General features: G+C 46.1%; 1 protein-coding gene across 2 annotated transcripts in view; it reads right to left on the reverse strand.

Moving 5' to 3' along the window:
* Positions 1-2377: 2377 nt before the first annotated feature.
* The window catches only part of LOC111823508 (C-C motif chemokine 15-like), a 70588-nt gene continuing 51824 nt past the window's right edge, over positions 2378-21141 (reverse strand). For both annotated transcript variants that reach the window (XM_023745214.1, XM_023745213.1), the window contains 2 exons: positions 2727-2794; positions 2378-2432 (listed from right to left, as the gene is read on the reverse strand). In XM_023745214.1, coding sequence (XP_023600982.1) covers positions 2393-2432; positions 2727-2794 — 108 coding nt within the window. In that variant the 3' untranslated portion in view covers positions 2378-2392. The remainder of the gene's footprint in view (positions 2433-2726; positions 2795-21141) is intronic.

The raw sequence follows: 21141 nt of genomic DNA on the forward strand, positions 1-21141 counted from the left end.
GGAGGGTCTGGCAGGGAGGAGGGGAGAGTGTGGATGGCACATGTGGGCACAGAGGCTGGTGAGAGAACAGGCGGCTCTTGCCAGGGGATGTTTCGGGTGGTCTCCAGTGGAGGGGGGGGGGTGGGAGGACGCGGAGACGATGGCAGTGCCGTAGCCACCACACACACACAGCACATGAACCCACCCCCACACGCACCACAGACACCTCGGGCTCGGAGGCACGCAAGGCCACGCAGCAGTGCAGGGACAGCCCAGCGGGAGGAGGAAGGACCAGGCGAGGAGATACCGCAGAAGGAACTGTGGGGGGAAGAGATGGGGACACAGACTGGGTGGAGAGAGAGACTGAGAGAGAGAGACTTGGGCACATTTCCCAGTTCGCTGGCAGAAATTCCTGAGATCGGTGCGGATGGTAAAGTCAAGGTCCCATTTTCAGACTGAGGCCATGCTACATTACAGAAATAGGATGCAGTTCCAGGGCAGGCATAGTGTTTAGCCAGATCGGTGAGCCGGCACCCTAGAGGTGTGCTCAGTCAGGTTTGGAATTTGGATTCCCCCTGTGCTTGATCCCGTGGCCTGTAGAGGGGCCAAAGGCTGGCGTCCCAGCAGTTTAACCCACACTACAGAAGGACGATTGGGCCAGGAAATGTAGGGACGTCTCCACTACTTCCCAGGTCCGGAGGAGCCTTCCTGGAAGGGTCCGGAAAGAGGCAATCTCTGACTCGGCCGCGTTTTATGGACAGAGATGCTGGCGGGCAGGTGGCCACCTGGGACCGGCACAGGGGTGGAATGGGACTCAGCGCTGATGTTGCCAAACTGGGAAAAGTTACTGAGCTGAAGAGATGAGGTTCTGATGGGTCCAGAGCTACAAGGAAGAAGAGGCAGGCACCCAAGCTGCAGAGGGACAGCCAAATGAGGTGCTCACGCCACCCAGGTTTCAAGGCACCAAATGTTAGGTTAGGTGGCTCAGGAGGCAGCATAAGAAATAAAGAGTCGAGTGAATCAGAAAAGAAAAGAAAAGGAAAGGTTTATTTCTGCATTCCCGGGAGACCCATGTACTCCAAAGACAGGGCACGTGGATTCACGCCAACAGGGAGGGGGGGTGATATTTTTATACTGCGGTTGGGTGAGGGGCGGGGACATGAGCTGAGGTATCTAGCTGAGGAAGTTTCAGCTGCAGGGGGTCAGCAAGGTATTCAGGAAGGAGTCAGTATCTGTGTGGGGGCCGTCAGGGAGAAGCCAGTATCTGTCTGGCACGCTGACCTGTGAGAAATTCCCGGGAAGCCCATTGTCTCATCACATGTCTTCATGTATCTGATCCTGGGCTCTCTCTGACCTAACACTTCCATTTACAATTTTTTTCTTAATATCGACTTTTTTATTTTTCAGGTAAGTTCAGTGTAGGTGCATCTTAGTTAAATAACTTTACATAACAAGTTATCTTAAAGACCATAGACATGGATTGACAAGAGAGGGGAAGAGCAATTTCAATAGTGTCGAAAACGATCTATTGAGGACTTGGAATGCCATTGCAGAAAATTTTTTCTGTTTAAAAAACTGCAACAGCGTTACTCTCCATGTTTTCATCCACATGCACTTGTGAATCTTTGTTCTCAGTGATGAATTTTGTTAAGTCTCATAATAGGAGTAGCCTGATGGATGAAAGTAGTAGCTTGTGCATCTTTCTGAAGGTCACGAAATATAAACCTGATGTAAAATCTCTGTCATCAATGATGCAGCAGCAAAAGTCCCACTGAAAATATCAAACGAAATCATAAAGTTTTCTGTCGGACTATCAGTGTACATGTATACATTAAAAAATAAATGTATTTTTCATCATCATATACGGTGTTTTTGTCGCTCAAATGAATTTTATGATTTCTTCAAGGTTCTTCAAATAGGTACACCTTAAGAGATATCAAGTAGGTGTAACATGTTCTCAAAAAATTAGGGTTGGCACGCAGAAGAATTTTGAGTCAGAGATTTTGCTGGTTTTGGCACCCACTCACAAAAAGGAGCCCACCCTTGGTATAGGTTATTCTGGTGCTCTGTCCCCCTAGCTCACCAGTTATTTATAATACATTTGACCTCCTATCCATAGAGGATCATTCACTTTCTCCCCTCTCAACAGGCCCTGGGGTTCTCAGAACATTTGGGTCCCTGAGCCTATTTCCACCCCCTCCCCCCAGCCCCCACACAAGCCTTTAAGATCATGCATAAATGTGTCCTGGTATAGCTGGTTCTTCACTCTTTAAAGCTGATGTAAAATTCAGAGTAGGCTTTTGGTATTTTTTTTTAATTAAAAAAACTCCCAGCCCGGCCAGTGTGGCTCAGTTGATTCAATGTCGTCTCACCTACCAGGAGGTCCATGTTGGATTAAAGGTCAGGGCACATGTCAGGGTGGTAGGGGAGCATGTTTCTTTCCCTTCCTCTCTCTGAAATCAATAAATATAATAAAGAATCAAAAGTCTTTGAAAAACAAACCACAACAACAGAAACCCCTCTAAACTATTGGATAGCTACCAGGGACTTGCTGGAGATAAAGGGTAAAGAAGAACGTGTGTGAGCAGTAACTGACCAATTCTTTCCTCCTCAGGACTTTATTTCAGGAAACATACTGGTGGGGCCACTGCTCCATTCACTTGTCCTGCCTCAGCCTCTGTGGACCCCACTGCGGGTCATGTGTGTGTTCCTCCGCTCCCTCCAGCTCAGCCCAGCACCAAACCTACCTACTTCCTTCTGTATCCAACACAGATCCTTGGCTGCCTGATGCCAAGTGATAATGGTTCCTCCACTCCTGCAAAGAGAGGAGAGTCATTACTAAATCACATTGTAAGTGAGACTTAAATGCCTGAGTGAGTAAAAGAAATTCTGAGTGAACAAGACTGACCTCAATGACCACAGATAACTGCTGGTGGCTTAGCAATATGAGGTGCAGAATGGTGCCAACCACACACAGGACAATAGCACAGCGTCCCCCAGTGAAGCAGTGGGACTGGGAAACAGGACAGCATGTTTTGTGGCAGGAGACAAGGGAAACGCAGAATTCATATTTATCTGTTTCTAGGAGGGCTTTTGCTGGAGAATGCGGCCGCCTTGGCTAAGGGATACGTTTAGACCTCTCAATGCCACATACAAGCAAAACATGGCACAGACGCTACATAACAAGGATTGTCTAATGAGGATGAGATTTTCTATAAAAATAAAGGGTAAATGGGGAAAATTTGGAATTCTTTTCTGAAATTGTTAGGTGGGGTTCTAGGCAGAGTGCAAGGGCCTCCAATTCCTATGTGGTTAATTAGTTTGCGGATGCTGTTCTCTTGGTGCCTGCCCAAGTGACCTCCCAAAGTTCCTTACTGAGAATGAAAGCAAGTGTTTTTCTCTGAGTTGACCAGTGAGCCAGCAAATACATAGTGTGCTTAAGGCACAGACTGGGAATGGGGATCAGTGAGTGTGGGGAATCCAGGAGGTGAGGAGAAACAAATGGGATCGTCCTGGAGACTCATTTCCTGTCCCCTTCCAGTAGCTCACCAGATCGCTAGCTCAGCAGGTACCAGCAAGTAATGGAAAAATAGTCCCCTTTTCCAATGAGATAATTTCTTTCATCCAATAGCTTTCATGGTGGTGGTATAGATGTCCCTGCCTCACCTTCCCTATAAGCGTGATGCATTCCATGCAGGCTCCCTCTCCACAGGACCTGTAGCCATGGGACACATGGTCCGACTAAATCTGGCCTAATCCCCTTCTATGGAAGCTTGGGGATTGAGTAAATTCTGTTACATTCTTTTAAATTTTTTAAAAGATTTTCTTTAAATGTGAGAGAGAACGGAAAGAAGGAGAGAGGAACATCAATATGAGACCAAAACATCCCTTGCATGCCCTCTCGCGGGAATGGAGCCTGCAACCCAGGTGTGTGCCCTGACCAGGAATCCTACTGACAACCTTGGGGTGTACGGGAGAACATACAAGCCACAGAGCCACTCTGGCCAGGGCTCTGTTATTCTGATTGGAAGTGTCTCCCCAAAACAACCAAACACTATATTGACACATGTGTCCTCTTTACATGCTGGGTTCAAGGAATTTTATGCCCACAATAATCTATAGGTTGTTAGTGAGGCTGATATACAGAGGAAGACTTGGAGCCTGGAGTCAAGTCCACAACCATTAATTACAAGGGCATCATTTGTTAATATATGAACAAGCTCAAAGGGTCTCAAGTCTGTCTCACTGAACGCCTGTATCACAGTGTATTGGGCGTTAATTTCTCCACATATGAACCTGTCTATATCTTAATATGGATTTGCGTGTATATACATAAACTCGGAAAGACACACAAAGACTGGTGATGTTAGGTGTTTTGGGTGAAGAAATTGGTTGGCTGTTGGACAGAAGTGGAAGAGTGACTTCTGTACTCTTTGTATTTTTCTTATTTAAAAATTGTGGTAAAATGCCCATACCATAAAATTGACCATCTTAACCCTTTTAAAAACTATATTTTTATTGATTTCAGTGAGGAATGGAGAGGAAGAGATAGAAACATCAATGAAGTGAGAATCAGTGATTGGCTGCCTCCTGCACACCCCCTAGTGGGGATTGAGCCCACAACCCAGGCATGTGTCCTGACTGAACATTGAACTGTAACCTTCTGATTCATAGATTGACTTTCAACTACTGAGCCACACTGACCCGGCCCATCTTAACAATCTTTTAGTGTACACGTCTGTGACATTAGGTACATTCACAGTGTTGTGCAATGATCACCACCATCCATCCCCAGAACATTTTCATCTTGCAAAACCGAAACTACCCATGCCTGCTCTCCAGCCCCTGGCAACCACCACTCTCCTTTCGAGTCCTGTGAATTCGACCACTCTGACACCTTATACAAATGGGATCATACGGTATTTGCCTTTTTGTCGTTGACTTTCTTCACATAGCATAGTGTCCTCCAAGTTCATATTGTAACAAGTGGGAGCACTGAATAATATTCCAGTGTATAGACCATATTTTGTTTATTCTGTCCTCCCTTGTTACCTTTGCTTCTGCCTTTTTGCTATTGTGAAGAATGTTGCTATGAATATACTTTTTTTTTAATTTGAGAGAGAGGGGAAAGGAGAAGGAGAGAGAGAGAAACATAGATGTGAGAGGAGAACATGGATCGCATGGCCACTACCGGGGATCAAGCTTGCAACCCAGGTATGTCCCCTGACCAGAAATCAAACCAACCACCTTCTGGTGCATGGGAGGACACCCAAATCACAGAGCTACACCAGCCTGGGCTCCGTTCTTATTCTGATGGTTATTTCCCCCAAAAAAACAACAAAACAGTATATTGACACATTTGTCTTCTTTACATGCTGGGTTCAAGCAATTTTGTGCCCACAAACATCTATAGGTAGTTAGTGGGGCTAATATTATACAGAGGAAGACTTGGAGCCTGGACTCAAGTCCCCAACCATTACAAGGGCATCATTAGTTAATATTTGAGCTCAGAGAGTCTGAAGTCTGTCTCACTGAACCCCTGTATCACAGTGTATTAGGCCTCAGTTCCTCCTCATATGCACCTGTCTACATGTATGTATGGATTTGCTTGTATAGGCATAGATTCTGGAAAGATACACAAAGACTGGTGATGTTAGGTGTTTTGGGTGAAGGAATTGGATGGATGTTAAGACAGAAGTGGAAGGGTGACTTCTGTACTTTTTATGTTTTTGCTAGAGGCCCAATGCATGAAAATTGTGGTAAAATGCACATACCCTAAAATTTACCATCTTAACCTTTTAAAAATATTTCAGAGAGGAGTGGAGAGGAAGAGAGAGAGAGAGAGAAAGAGAGGAAACATCAGTGAGAAAGAATCCTGATTGGCTGCCTCCTGAACACCTCCTACTGGGGATTGAACCTAGGTATGTGCTCTGACTGTAACAAAAGGTATTTGCTACAAAGCTGGAGCACATTCTGGGGAAATGGCCTAGAGACTTCAGAAACAAAAGTATCTAACATAGATTCTTTAGTTGCTTGTGTTGCTATGTTGCAAAATCTTTCATTTCTGCAAATTTAGCAGGGTATGGAATGGAAATATATAAAACTGTATGGGGTTTTTCTAGGCTAATATGCAAACTGTCTCCTCCGGAGTTCGACTGGGAGACCATAAGTTCCATGGCTCAGTATGATGTGCCCTACAACCAGGGGGCAGCATGGAAGGAAGGAAGGAAGGTCCCGCCTGGCAGCCAGGGAAGGGAGGCCCTCCCCACCCACCCCGCCCCCCTGCAACTCTCCCCCCCCTTCTTCCTTCTCCCCCTTACCCCCGCAGCAGCTGCTAGGCAGCCTACCCATGCACGAATTTCATGTACTGGGCCTCTAGTATAAATAAATAAAAAGTATGTCTCCAAATTAATATTAAAAGGCAAATACTCATAACAGCAACAGGGAGGCATCAGTCTGGACAGCATGCACATCTCCCTCTAGAGCAGTGATTCTCAACCTTCCTAATGCCGAAACCCTTTAATACAGTTCCTCATGTTGTGGTGACCCCCAATCATAAAATTATTTTCATTGCTACTTCCTAACTGTAATTTTGCTAAGGTTATGAATCATAATGTAAATATCTGATATGCAGGATATATTTTCATTGCATAGTGATTAATCACAAAACAAGATGTAATTACATATGTTTTTTCCGATGGTCTTAGGTGACCCCTGTGAAAGGGTCCTTCAACCCCCAGTTTGAGAACCGCTGCTTTAGTGCATCAGTGAGGCTCATTCAGTTCTAGGCTCCTGGGAGGTGCAGCTCAGGTGACCACGCTGCTCCAGGCCTGTGGTACCTGTTGCTTGTCAAGCATTGGTTCCAGCAGTCACCTGGCAAAATGGAGGATAGGACTTAGGGCTTCAAGGCGGTCCAGAGTGAGGCCCCAGCAATTCCCTGGGGCCTCATTCCTGCCCGCACCAGGCGGCCAGCTTCAACTTGAATGGACACTGGGACAGGCCACCCAGGCAGCCCTGGCCCCGCCCCCGCCCACATGCCAGTCCACCCAGGCAGCCCTGGCCCCGCCCCCGCCCACGTGAGGACCCATCTAGGGTTCCGCTCTCCTGGTCGCACTTCCGCTCCCCTGGCGGCGCTTCCCGGGCAGGACGAGGTGGCTGAGGTGGGGACCTAGATGATGCGGGGCGGGGGCGGCCGGGGGGCGGCGGGGGCAGCAGTCACCCCAGGTAGCAGCCGCCAGCTCCTCCCCCACCTCCCCCGGCCCGACCCCCAGCGCCGGGGGCCATAAGGGGCTCCCTGGCTCAGGCCCAATGCTGTGTGGTGTACGTTGACCACGAAGGAGAGGAGGACGACGAGGCCGTGAAGCAGAGGAGGCCCTGGACTCCGAGGACGCCGAGGAAGAGGAGGGGAGGGCGAGGAAGAGGTCGACGCAGCCAGTGGCTGCAGGGAAAGCGGCTTCAGGAGGCACAGCGCCTACAGGTACCCACCCAGCCCATGGCTGCGGGCTCCTGCCCACCTCCTCTGCCCTCACCCGAGTTCTCCCAAACCCGAACCCCAACCTCCACTCCCCCGACTGAGGGGAAATGCCAGGGCACATCGAGTGACACTCACACACAACAGAAACACACACAGCACAACAGAACAGCACACCTACATCTACTCTCTCTTACTGGCTTCCTTTACTCAGATGATTATTTTAAGACTAGAGGCCTCAGGCACGAAATTCGTGCACTGGAGTGGGGTCTCTCAGTCCAGCTCTCGGGGGAAGCCCAACTGATGGCTCCCTGTAGGAAGCGGGCCTAAGCCAGCACTCAGACATCCTTAGCACTGCCCTGGATGCAGATGAGGCTGCAGCCACCACCACTGCACTCACCAGCCGTGAGCCCAGCTTCTGGCTGAGAGGTGTTCCCCCTGTGCCAGTGCACTGACCACCAGGGGCCAGTTCCTGTGTTTAGCGTCTACCCTCTGGTGGTCAGTGTGCATCATAGTGACCAGTCATTTCGTCATTCAGTCGTTTTGCATATTAGCCTTTTATTATGCAGGATTAGTCCATGTTGTTTTGCATATCAATAATTCATTTTTTATTGCTGAATAGTATTCCATTAATAATGGATATATCAGTATATTTCAACACTGATGGCTATTTGAGTTGTTCCAATTTTTGACTTACAAAGAAAGCTATTATGAATATTTATGTACAAGTCTGTTTATGGAAATATACTTCTATTTCTCTTGCTAAATACCTGAAAGTGGAATGGCTGGGTCATACAGTAGGTGACTGTTTAACCTTAAAAAAAACTATTTTCCAAGTAACTCCTTTGTCACTACTATAATTCTGTATGTTTCCATTTATAGTATCTTACCTAACCATTTGGCCTGCTGCCTCTGCCAATTTAAAAATAATATTGAGGTCTTGCCAAGACAGTCAAGCTGCATTGTGAGACTGAATGTGTGACCAACACACCTTGTGATGAGTCTGAAATGCCCGATGATAGACTTTTTTAATTTTATGTTTTCACTAGAGGCCCTGTGCACAAAATTGTGCACGGGCAAGGAGTCCCTCAGCTTGGCCTGCACCCTCTCCAATCCGGGACATCCCTCTCGAAATCCGGGACCCCTGGCTCCTAACTGATCAAGTGCCTGCCTGCCCGATTGCTCCTACCCATTCTACCTGCCATCCTGATCGCCCCTAACTGCCCTCCCCTGCTGGCCTGATTACTCCTAACTGCCTCTGCCTTGTCCCCTGCCACCCTGGCTTTGTCTGGAAGATGTCCAGTCTGATTAGCATATTACCCTTTTATTAGTATAATTTCTTTATTTGTAATCAATGATGATACATTTTAAGCAAATAAAGTAACCTTATTATTTCTATTCATTTAATCAGAGTTCAACTCTAAAATTTTAAGAACTACTCCTTGCTAAGAGTCTGATGAAGGGAAGGGTATTTCTATTAATGGGCACATCTGTGTGTTGTGCTCTCTGCCGGGTGCTCTACTTCCAAATGAGAACTTGTTCATTAGTGTGTCACAGTTTGTAAACTCTTTTGTATGCATTAGGTTTCAATTGCCCTTTGCAGTGTACACACATAAAGATACATTTTTTTTGTTTGTTTTTGCAAGTTTATGAAAAAAGTACAAATGATGCTGTTTTATGTAAGTTTTATTTGGAACCTGAGAGTTTTTGGATCCATCACCAGAAGCTGCTACCCAGCCCTTCTAAGGCATGGGAGGGCTCTTTCTTTTTAGACTGTGCAACTCTGACCTTGCTCTGAAGCACAAGGTGTTCTATCCACCAAACATTTGTGTGCTTTTAAGTATTTTTCTATACATTAGGTTTATTGGCAGCTACTTGATAACTTCCCAAGTGTGCTTTCATGCCCAGATAGCTTAAATACAGGTTTCCATCGTGACCTGGGGCACATCATAAATAATACTGCTGTGCTACTTACATGAAGTCAGTTTAGCTTATTTTTCAAAACAATGTTTTGACCTATTATATTACTTCCTTCTGCCCCAACAGTGGGCAGAATAGGCATTTTAATCTCCTTTTAAGGTGACCCTTATCATCACCAGCAACACTTTCAATTCTTCTGGAAAATAAACCCAGCTGCTCAATGGTACACTTGAATTTCACACAGTCAGAATCTTTAGATGGTTCCCTAAGTAAAGCTGAAAATATAAGAAATGACATGAAATGATAGCAAAGTAGGCAACTGACAAAAGAACCAGCTGCTCAATGGTACACTTGACCTTCACACAGTCAGAATCTTTAGATGGTTCCCTAAGTAAAGCTGAAAATATAAGAAATGTGCCCATGAGGGATCCCCTCAGCCCAGCCTGCACCCTCTCCAATCCGGGACCACTTGGAGGATGTCTGACTCACAATATGGGACCACTGGCTCCTAACTGCTCATCTGCCTGCCTGCCTGCCTGCCTGATCAGCCCTAACTGGCCCCCCTGCTGGCCAAGTCACCCCCAACTGCCCGATGTCTGACTCACAATATGGGACCACTGGCTCCTAACTGCTCATCTGCCTGCCTGCCTGCCTGCCTGATCAGCCCTAACTGGCCCCCCTGCTGGCCAAGTCACCCCCAACTGCCCCTCCTGCCAGCCTAGTTGCCCCCAACTGCTCTTCCCCTGCCAGCCTGGTCGCCCCTAACTGCCGCTAGGCTGGCCTGGTCACCACTTACTGCCCCCCCCCCCCGTGCCGCCTGGTCGCCCACAACTGCCCCCCCCCCACTGTGGGTCTGGTTGCCCCATGCACCATGCTGCTTGGTTGTTTGGTCACCCCTCACTAACTCCCTGTGGGCCTGGTCACCGCATGCAGCCTGCTGCTCGATCATTTGGTTGCCCCTCACTAATCCCCCTGCCAGCCTAGTTGCCTCACACAGCCTGTTTGGTCGCCTGTTCAGTTGCGATGGTTGCTTAGGCTTTTATATATATAGAAGATTCTACAGTGGTACACAACCTGGCAAGTCTCTTAACGTACTTCCCGAGTACCTGCCTAAATCTTAAGCACAGAGTGAGGGTAGACATATTGTTTTTTCTGTATAGAGCCATCTGTTATGGGGCTGGCATATGTGAAGGCAGGGCCCAAGTGAGGAATCAGTGAGTTAGTGCAGAAGGGTGGGTCCAGATGAGGACGTGTTAGCCGTGGGTGTTAATCGTGGTCATCTGTGATGGTAGCAAGAACACAAGCATCCTGAAGAGTGGGAGAGGAAGGCTCAGGCCCCCTCTGCATCTGAAGCAGGACAGGATGGGTGCGTGAATGTGAGTTCATAGTAGATCTGCAGAGCATCTAACTGAGTGGGTCTTCCAGCCCTGGCTTTCCTCCAGTAACTGGCTGTTGGCCCTTGGGGACCAATGGAATAATCCTAAATATAGTCACCATATGTCATGCTATGGAATGTTCTAAGTAACCACTTTAAAAAAGATACAGTTTCTCATTTTGTTGTGTCAACAATCATAGATGTAAGTTGGGGTTTATTTTTCTCCTCTCCAAATGGCACTCAAATATTTGCTGAGTCCCTATATATTGGACTGGGATGTAGGCTCTGGACTGACAAATGGCTGTCCCAGGAGTCTTTCAATATCAAATGTGATTTCTTCTTTTTTGACAGATGAAGAACTCCTATTAGAAGGAACTCTCTTGAAAGCATTACAAGGCCGACAGAACACCAACACTGAGCTGACAATTGAGCCAGAGAGGGCATCCTCTATTAAAAATAGTGACACTTCCTCATCCCTTATGAGTGAGCTGCTAGACTTTAATAAATTCCTGAATGAATCTCCAGAGTGAACCCCATCCTCAGGCATATTAATAATGAATCTCCAGAGTGAACCCCATCCTCAGGCATATTAATAAAGCACTAGTGGCTCAGTGCATGACATCAGCCTGGCATGCATCCTCTCCAATCTGGGACACCTCGGGGGATGTCGGACATACCTCTCACAATCTGGGACCGCTGGCTCCTAACCACTCACCTGCCTGCCTGCCTGATTGCCTCTAACCGCTTCTGCCTGCCCGCCTGATGGCACCCTAACCGCTCCCCTGCCAGACCAATTGATGTCTAACTGCTGCCCTGCCAGCCTGATCTCCCCCAGCTGCCCTCCCCTGCTGGCCCAATCGCCCCCAGCTGCCCTCTGCTACAGCGACCCGCCTCCTCCACTGGGATCCGCCTACTTTAAGTGAGGTGGCGGAGATGCCGATACTGGCCTCCTCCATGCCATGTGGAGCAATGGGACCCCTAGGCCTCACCACATGGAGCGGCCACTGGGCACCGCCTCCGCTGTGCATGTGGCCATCTTGTGGTGGCCATCTTGTGATGATGTTGCATGCAAGGACCTGAGGACCACCTAGGCCAGGGGTGGGCAACCCCTGACACGCATGCCATGTTGGGCTGAACCATATGTATGGCGGCAAGAAACGCAAGAAGGGGGAGCGGAAGTCTCAGGAGCAGGAATTGTTCCTAAAAACGTAAGTAATTTGGAACACTTAGAGTTCTTATCTAAAATGAGGAAATAATGAATAGTTATAATGAGTTATAATAATGAGTAACTTTTGCTGGCACGTGAGACCCTCTCTTATAATCTCCCATTTACAATTTTTTTTCTTAATATCGACTTTTTTATTTTTCAGATAAATTCAGTGTAGGTACATCTTAGATAAATAAATAACTTTACATAACAAGTTATCGTAAGACCATAGACATGCATTGACAAGAGAGGTGAAGAGCAATTTCTATGCCTCTGCCTTAACTCTCTCTGCCTTCCTAGATCCGACTAGTGTTTTGGTTTCATCCACACATGCTTGTGAATCTTTGTTCTCAGTGATGAATTTTGTTAAGTCTCATAATAGGAGTAGCCTGACGGATGAAAGTAGTAGCTGGCACACATCTCTGAAGGTCACGAAATATAAACCTGATGTAAAATCTCTGTCATCAGTGATGCAGCAGCAAAAGTCCCACTGATAATATCAAACGGAGTAATAAAGTTTTCTGTTGGACTAGCAGTGTACCTGTATACATTAAAAAATAAATGTATTTTTCATCATATACTGTGTTTTTGTTGCTCAAATGAATTTTATTATTTCTTCAAATTTCTTTTTTTTTAAATATATTGATTTTTTACAGGGAGGAAGGGAGAGGGATAGAGAATTAGAAACATCAATGAGTGAGAAACCTCGATCAGCTGCCTCGTGCACACCACACACTGGGTAGTGCCCGCAACCGAGGCACATGCCCTTGACCGGAATCGAACCCGGGACCCTTTGGTCCACAGGCCATCGCTCTATCCACTGAGCCAAATCGGTCAGGTCTCTTCAAGTTTCTTCACATACATACACCTTAAGAGATATCAAGTAGGAGTAACATGTACTCAAAAAATTAGGGTTGGCACGCAGAAGAATTTTGAGTCAGAGATTTTGCTGGTTTGGTCATGCACTCACAAAAAGGCTGCCCACCCTTGACCTAGGCTTTTATTAGTATAGTTAATAAAGCATGTATTTGAAATGTATCAATTCATTGCTAACTCTAGCCTTGAGGTAAGGAATTATAGTGTAAATAGTCAAGTATTTATATGCAAATAACAAGGGCCATAGGCAAGACAAACAGGGCTGAAGCTGGAATCCCTGGGGAAGCCAATACTTCCTCAAGCAGCAGTGTGGTCCAACCAGGTGAAGAGGTCTTCTCTCCCTTGTTTCCCCTAGACACTCAGTCCCTGAGAACTGGCAGACACCTCCTCCCCCAGGGGTATAGGCTATTCGGGTGCTCTGTCCCCCTGGCTCACCAGTTATTTATAACATATTTAACCTATCTGTACAGGATCATTCACTTTCGCCCCTCTCAACAGATCTTGGGGTTGTCAGAATATTTGGGTCCCTGAGCCTATTCGCCCCCCAAGCTTTTAAGATCATACACAAATGTGTGGCCTGTCCTGGTGTAGCAGGATCTTAACCCTTAAAAGCTAGTGTAAAATTCTCAGTAGGTTTTAGTATTTTTTTAAAATTAAACTCCCAGCCCAGCTGGTGTGGCTCAGTTGATTCAATGTTGTATCGTTTACCAGGAGTCTATGGTTGGATTACTGGTCAGGGCACATGTCAGGGTAGTAGGGGAGCATCTCTCTTTCCCTTCTTCTCTCTGAAATCAATAAAAATAATAAAGAATCAAAAGTCTTTTGAAAAACAAACCACAACAGAAACCCCTCTAACCTGTTGGATAGCTACCAGGGAATTGCTGAAGATATAGGGTAAAGAAAAAAGTGTGAGCAGTAACTATCCAACTTCCTTCTGTATCCAACACAGATCCTTGGCTGCATGACACCAAGTGATAATGGTTCCTCCACTCTTGCAAAGAGAGTAGAGTCATTACGAAATCACATTAAATCATGAGATTTAAATGCCTGTGTAAGTAAAAGAAATTCTGAGTGAACAAGATTTAATAATTGACCTAAATGACCACAGATAAATGCTGGTGGCTTAACAATATGAGATGAAGAATGGTACCAACCACACACAGGACAATAGCACAGCGCCCTCCAGTGAAGCAGTGGGAATGGGAAACAGCCCAGCATGTTTTCTGGCAGGAGAAAGCAGGGGAAATGCAGATTTCATATTTATGTGTCCGTTTCTAGGAGGGCTTTTGCTGGAGAAAGTGGCCGCCTTGGCTAAGGGATACATTTAGACCTCTCAATGCCACATATAAGCAAAACATGGCACAGAAGCTATACAAAAAGGATTGTCTAATGAGGATGACATTTTCAATAAGAATAAAGGGTAAATGAATAGGGACAATTTGGAATTCTTATCTGAAATGGTTAGGTGGGGTTCTAGGCAGAGTGTAAGGGCCTCTAGTTCCTATGTGGTTAATTAGTTTGCTGATGCTGTTCTCTTGGTGCCTGCCTAAGTTACCTCCCAAAGTTCCTTACTGAGAATGAAAGCAAGTGTTTTTCTCTGGGTTGACCAGTGAGCCAGTAAATACATAGTGTGTTTAAGGCACAGCCTGGGAATGGGGATCAGTGAGTGTGGGGGATCCAGGAGGTGAGGAGAAACAAATGGGATCCTCCTGGAGACTCATTTCCTGTCCCCTTTCAGTAGCTCACCAGATCGCTAGCTCAGCAGGTACCAGCAAGTAATGGAAAAAGAGCCCCCTGTTTTAATGAGATAATTTTTTTTCATCCAACAGCTTTCATGGTGGTAGTATAGATGCCCCTGACTCACCTTCCCTATAAGCGTGATGCATTCTATGCAGGCTCCCTCTCCACAGGACCTGTAGCCATGGGACACATGGTCCAAGTAAGTCTGGCCTAATCCCCTTCTATGGAAACATAGGGATTGAGTAAATTCTGTTTTGTTCTTTTAAATTGCTGAAAAGATATGTGAAAAATGTGAGAGAGAAGGGAACGAAGAGGGAGAAAGAAACATCAACATGAGAGCAAAACATTGATTGCATGGCCCCTGCAAGGTATTGAGCCTGGAACCCAGGCGTTTGCCCTGACCAGGAATCCAACATACAACCTTTTGAGTACGAGAGAACATACAAGCCTCAGAGCCACTCTGGCCAGGGCTCTGTTATTTTGATTGGAAGTCCCTCCTCCCCCAAATAACCCACACTATATTGACACATGTGTCCTCTTTACATGCTGGGTTCGAGGAATTTTATGCCCACAAAAATCTATAGGTTGTTAGGGTGGCTGATATTATACGGAGCAAGACTTGGAGCCTGGAATCAAGTCCACAACCATTATAAGGGCATCATTCGTTAATATAAGAGCTCAAAGGGTCTCAAGTCTGTCTCACTGAACCCCTGTATCACAGTGTATTGGGCGTTAATTCCTCCTCATATGAACCTGTCTATATCTTCTTATGGATTTGCGTGTATATACATAGACTCCGGAAAGACACACAAAGACTGGTGATGTTAGGTGTTTTGGGTGAAGAAATTGGATGGCTGTTGGACAGAAGTGGAAGAGTGACTTCTGTACTCTTTGCATTTTTCTTATTTAAAAATTGTGGTAAAATGCCCATTCTATAATATTGACCATCTTAACCCTTTTAAAAACTATATTTTTATTGATTTCAGAGAGGAATGGAGAGGGAGAGATAGAAACAACAGTGAAGAGAGAATCAGTGATCAGCTGCCTCTGGCACACACCCTAGTGGGGAATGAGCCCACAACCCAGGCATGTGCCTTCACTGGGCATTGAACTGAGACCTCCGGATTCATAGACTTTCAACCACTGAGCCACACTGACCCGGCCCATCTTAACAATTTTTTAGTGTACACGTCTGTGACATTAAGTACATTCACAGTGTTGTGCAATGATCACCACCATCCATCCCCAGAACATTTTCATCTTGCAAAACCGAAACTACCCATGCCTGCTCTCCAGCCCCTGGCAACCACCACTCTCCTTTCTAGTCTTGTGAATTCGACCACACTGACACCTTATACAAATGGGATCATATGGTATTTGCCTTGTTGTCTTTGACTTTCTTCACATAGCATAGTGTCCTCCAAGTTCATATTGTAGCAAGTGGGGGCACTGAATAATATTCCAGTGTACAGACCATATTTTGTTTATTCTGTCCTCCCTTGTTACCTTTGCTTCTGCCTTTTTGCTATTGTGAAGAATGTTGCTATGAATATGGGGGTACCAATATCTCTTCGAGATTCTTTTAACTTTACCTTTTTAAAGCATATGAATGTGCTGCTTATTTGAACCCCCCCCCCAGTAAATTAAAAATTGAAAGTAAAATACAAATCAATAGGAATGAAAGTTGTACTTTTTTCTCCCACATCCTATTCAGAAGCCCCAAGGCAGCCCTTGAGCCTCCCAAGGATCATTTTACTTGGGGGTGAGGATGGAGTCTGGAAGGGCAAAAAGGGTCTGTCTCCCCCACAACACACCCATGTAGGGTAACAGCTGGGGACCCTCAGGGCCCTGCAGGGAGGGTCAAGTGCAGCATTGTCCTTGCCTGCCTGCTGCCCACCCCCTGCCAGACCACTGGCCTGGACACATGGAGGAATTGGTGCCCTTTGTGGGAGCTTTTGACAGTTGGAGGTGGAATGCGGGAGTTGGTGCCCTTTGCAGCAGCCATTGACAGTTGGAGGTGGAATGGAGGACTTGTGGTGCCTTTTGCGAATCCCACCGAGAGTAACAAAACCATGGCGATTTGGGAGCTGAGCCCAGGGTGGAGGGAGTATGGAGACACGGCTTCCGGGCGACGGGGCGCCCCGGAGTCCAGCCTCAGCACCTCAGCCGCCTCAGGTCCTCTGAGCGGGGCCCTTGCTCGCAGGCACTGATTTTTGAGAGAGAACTCTCCACAGCAGCACAGGTGGCCTCCTCGTGCTTCTGGAATATTAGGATTTCAGAAAAAACTGGTTCATGAAATGACCCCCTCGGCAGGTGCCTTGGGGAAGAGGCGGGAAGGGGCGGTTTTGTTTTCCGGACTGACATTTCACTTAAATGTCCAGGGACCACCCACAGGGTCCTCGGGGTGCTCCCAGCCTGGCCTTCCTGGCTGCAGGGCCGCCCGGCTCCCGTGCCATCATGGAGGGTCATGCTCTTCAGCCAGGGATGCCCACGGAGCCCAAGGCCTGAGACCAGAGCAGCTTTCCCCGAAATCTCCAGTGAAGGGGCCCAGGTGCACACTCCCAGCTCCACCGCAGGAAGCACTGAACTCAGGGTAACAGGCTGGCATTTGCAGGGCTTACAGAACGCCTACGGATGCCTCGCTACACCCTTCCGCTGGGTCCCATTTTATTGTGATTATTCTTGTTATTAGATAAAGAAACGTAAACTCAGGAGGGTGAAGGGACTTACTTAAGGTTCATGACAATAGCGGTGGAAGCTCGAGGTCAAACCCAAATTTAATGATGTTAAAGCCCCATGTCATTTTATGCTGCCCCTTAATTTAAGAAATGTTCACAGGAAGAATCTTGCTTGCATTTACTATTATGTGGTTTTAAGATATGTGTGCTTGACAAAATTTCTCATGCGTTATAACCCAAAGGATGCTTTATCATCACTCCCAAACTGCCTATTCAGAACTCCCTTCAGTTCCCAGAAAAAAGGTTTAAACATTCTTTATTTTTATTTTTTAAAAATATATTTTATTGATTTTTTACAGAGAGGACGGGAGAGAGATAGAGAGTTAGAAACATGGATGAGAGAGAAACATCGATCAGCTGCCTCCTGCACATCCCCCACTGGGGATGTGCCCGCAACCCAGGCACATGCCCTTGACGGGAATCGAACCTGGGACCTTTCAGTCCGCAGGCCAACGCTCTATCCACTGAGCCAAACTGGTTTTGGCTGTTGAAACATTCTTTAATGCATTGTAGAAACTTTATTCCATTTAAGTGCTGTCCAATTTTACTTTCACAGAGCCCCAGAAGTATAGTTAATTACCAGGTATGTGCCTCAATTCAACCATCATTCTTTTTTCATGGACCATTTTATTATTATTAGCCATGACTTTTAAAAAAAATCTTTATAGTTGAAAGTATATCCTCCTTTCCCCCCCATTGACCCCTTTCAGCCCCCCTCCCCCGCCCCCCACCCCATGCCTTTACCACACTATTGTCTCTGTCCATGGGTTATGCATATATTCATGCAAGTTCTTTGGTTGATGTCTTCCCACCTACCCAATCTCTCATGGACCATTTTGATTTCTCTGAATGAATGAGTGAGGCTTAGATTTCCCAAACTTTTCATGTTATAATTATGTCTTCATAAGCTTCTCTGATTGACTTCATGATCTGGCTTTTTACTGACCTTGCTGCCTATTCTTACCCATGTTCCTTTCCTCATTGTCTTCACCTCTACTGAGTCTGAGAACTCTCCTCAGATGTGACTCAGGTTGACCACCTTCACTTGTGTACCCTGCTCACCACCTTCTTCAATCCTGTCGCTGAAAAGATGATCAGCAGACATTAATTTGCAGACGCCAATCTACCTCGTTCAAGCCTGTAGCCATTTCACACAGCCACTGAGATGTTACAGGTACCCGAAAGATCAGGAAACAATTACTTGGTATCCGTTGTAATACATTTCTTCCCCTCTCAATTGGACATTAAGAAGTATTCATTGCATAAGCTTTAGGTTTTGAGATTTTCACAACATAAAGCCCATCACTGACAGAGTAATGAAGGAAATGTTCCACATGTTAATATATAGTTGAGAAAAGAGGGCATTGTAAATTTCTTTTTTTTAATTCAGGGCCTTAATTAGTAGTGATTATTTGTACCTTTATATTTTTGGCAAGTACACATGAATAAACTCTTTATAAATTCAGAAAATGAATAATGTCTTAAAATCAAGGAAAGCCCTAAGACATCAGAGAGATTGTTTTTTTCAGTATCATGAAGGAAAATGGTTGCCAGCAAGCAGTGTGGCCAGGTTATCGAAGGAGACAACTGTCTCTGCTCCCCAGGGACCAGCTTCGGAAGCTTCCTTGTTGTCCAGAGCTGCTTCACTGATTCACTGTACAGGCTGGCCTTCCCTGCAACAGTCAGCATTTAAAAATTTGTCTTCAAGTCTCGGAGGAGGAACCAAGATGGCGGCATAGGTAAACACCGGAGATTGCTGCCGCAAACAACCGCTTCAAAAATACACCTAAAAGCGGAACGGACATCACCCAGAACCACAGGAAAGCTGGCTGAGGAGAGATTCTTCAACTAGAAGGAGAGAGAACAGCATACTGAGGCTCAGAGGAGGCGCAGTGTGGAAAATAAAAAGGTGCGGAGGTGCGCGCGCAAAGGGGGCTGGTGGCTGAGGCCGCGGTTGTCGTTTTCAATCAGGAGGGAGTCTCAGACTCTGAGCTCCAGATCCGGGCGAGTCTCTAGGGACTCAGACTCAAACGGGAGAAGCGGGATTGTCTGGCATCAGTCGGAACGTGGTTTCTCTCTGAGGTTTGCAGCGGTGGCTGGGGTTCTGAGAAGCAGAGCCTCTGGGAACGAGACTGAGAGCAGCCATAACTGCTCCCTCCACCCGCCCTGTTGATTCCCTTCGACCCGCCCCACCCAAGCCCTGCGCAGAGCCATTTGCGGGATAGCCTCAGGCAAAGGCTAGATTAGCACCTCTCCAGAGGACAGAAGTTTTCCCACAGCTGATTCTCACAGCCAGTTGGCCTGGTGGTCAAATCCCTCTAGTATTAACTACAACAATCAAGGCTTAACTAGAACAAGACTGCGCACAAGACCACTAGGGGGTGCACCAAGAAAGCATAAAAAATGCGGAGACAAAAAAACATGACAGAAATGGAGGATATAGAGCTAAAAAACGCAATTTTGAGGGCTTGCAATAATGTGCTAGAAGCTGCCAATAAACTTGATGAGAGCCTCACGAAAACTAATGAGACCCTCGATGTTGTGATAAAGAACCAACTAGAAATTAAGCATTCACTGACTGAAATAAAGAATATTATACAGACACCCAACAGCAGACCAGAGGAGCGCAAGAATCAAGTCAAAGATTTGAAATGCGAAGAAGCAAAAAACACCCAACCAGAAAGGCAAAATGAAAAAAGAATCCGAAAATACGAAGATAGTGTAAGGAGCCTCTGGGACAGCTTCAAGCGCACTAATACCAGAATTATAGGAGTGCCAGAAGATGAGAGACAGCAAGATATTGAAAACCTATTTGAAGAAATAATGACAGAAAACTTCCCCCACCTGGTGAAAGAAATGGACTTACAGGTCCAAGAAGCGCAGAGAACCCCAAACAAAAGGAATCCAAAGAGGACCACACCAAGACACATCATAATTAAAATGCCAAGAGCAAAAGACAAAGAGAGAATCTTAAAAGCAGCAAGAGAAAGAGACTCAATTACCTACAAGGGAGTACCCATAGGACTGTCAGCTGATTTCTCAACAGAAACTTTGCAGGCCAGAAGGGAATGGCAAGAAATATTCAAAGTGATGAATGCCAAGAACCTACAACCAAGATTACTTTATCCAGCAAAGCTATCATTCAGAATTGAAGGTCAGATAAAGAGCTTCACAGATAAGGAAAAGCTAAAGGAGTTCATCACCACTAAACCAGTATTATACGAAATGCTGAAAGGTATCCTTTAAGAAGAGGAAGAAGAAGAAAAAGGTAAAGATACAAATTATGAACAACAAACATGCATCTATCAACAAGTGAATCTAAGAATCAAGTGAATAAATAATCTGATGTACAGAAGGAACTGGTGATTATAATGAATCAGGGACATAGAAAGGGAAGGGACTGACTATTCTTGGGGGGGAAAGGGGAGTGGGAGATGCGGGAAGAGACTGGACAAAAATCGGGCACCTATGGATGAGGACAGTGGGTGGGGAGTGAGGGCGGAGGGTGGGGCGAGAACTGGGAGGAGGGGAGTTATGGGGGGGGGAAAGAGGAACAAATGTAATCTGAACAATAAAGATTTAATTAAAAATTTTAAAAAAAAATGATGAGAAAGAATCATTGATTGGTTGCTTCCTGCACGCCCTCTACTGAGGAGGAGCCTGCAACCCAGGCACGTGCCCTTGACTGGAATTGAACTCGGGACCCTTCAGTCCACAGGCAGACGCTCCATCCACTGAGCCAAACCAGCTAGGTCAGAAGACATGTTATAAATGTTGTCACTCCACCCCAAACAAGAGTAAAAAAATTTTATCTAGTTAAATATGTTGTAGTCTC

This window comes from Myotis lucifugus, unplaced genomic scaffold (genome assembly GCF_000147115.1).
Source record: "Myotis lucifugus unplaced genomic scaffold, Myoluc2.0 scaffold_524, whole genome shotgun sequence".
Lineage (NCBI taxonomy): Eukaryota > Metazoa > Chordata > Mammalia > Chiroptera > Vespertilionidae > Myotis > Myotis lucifugus.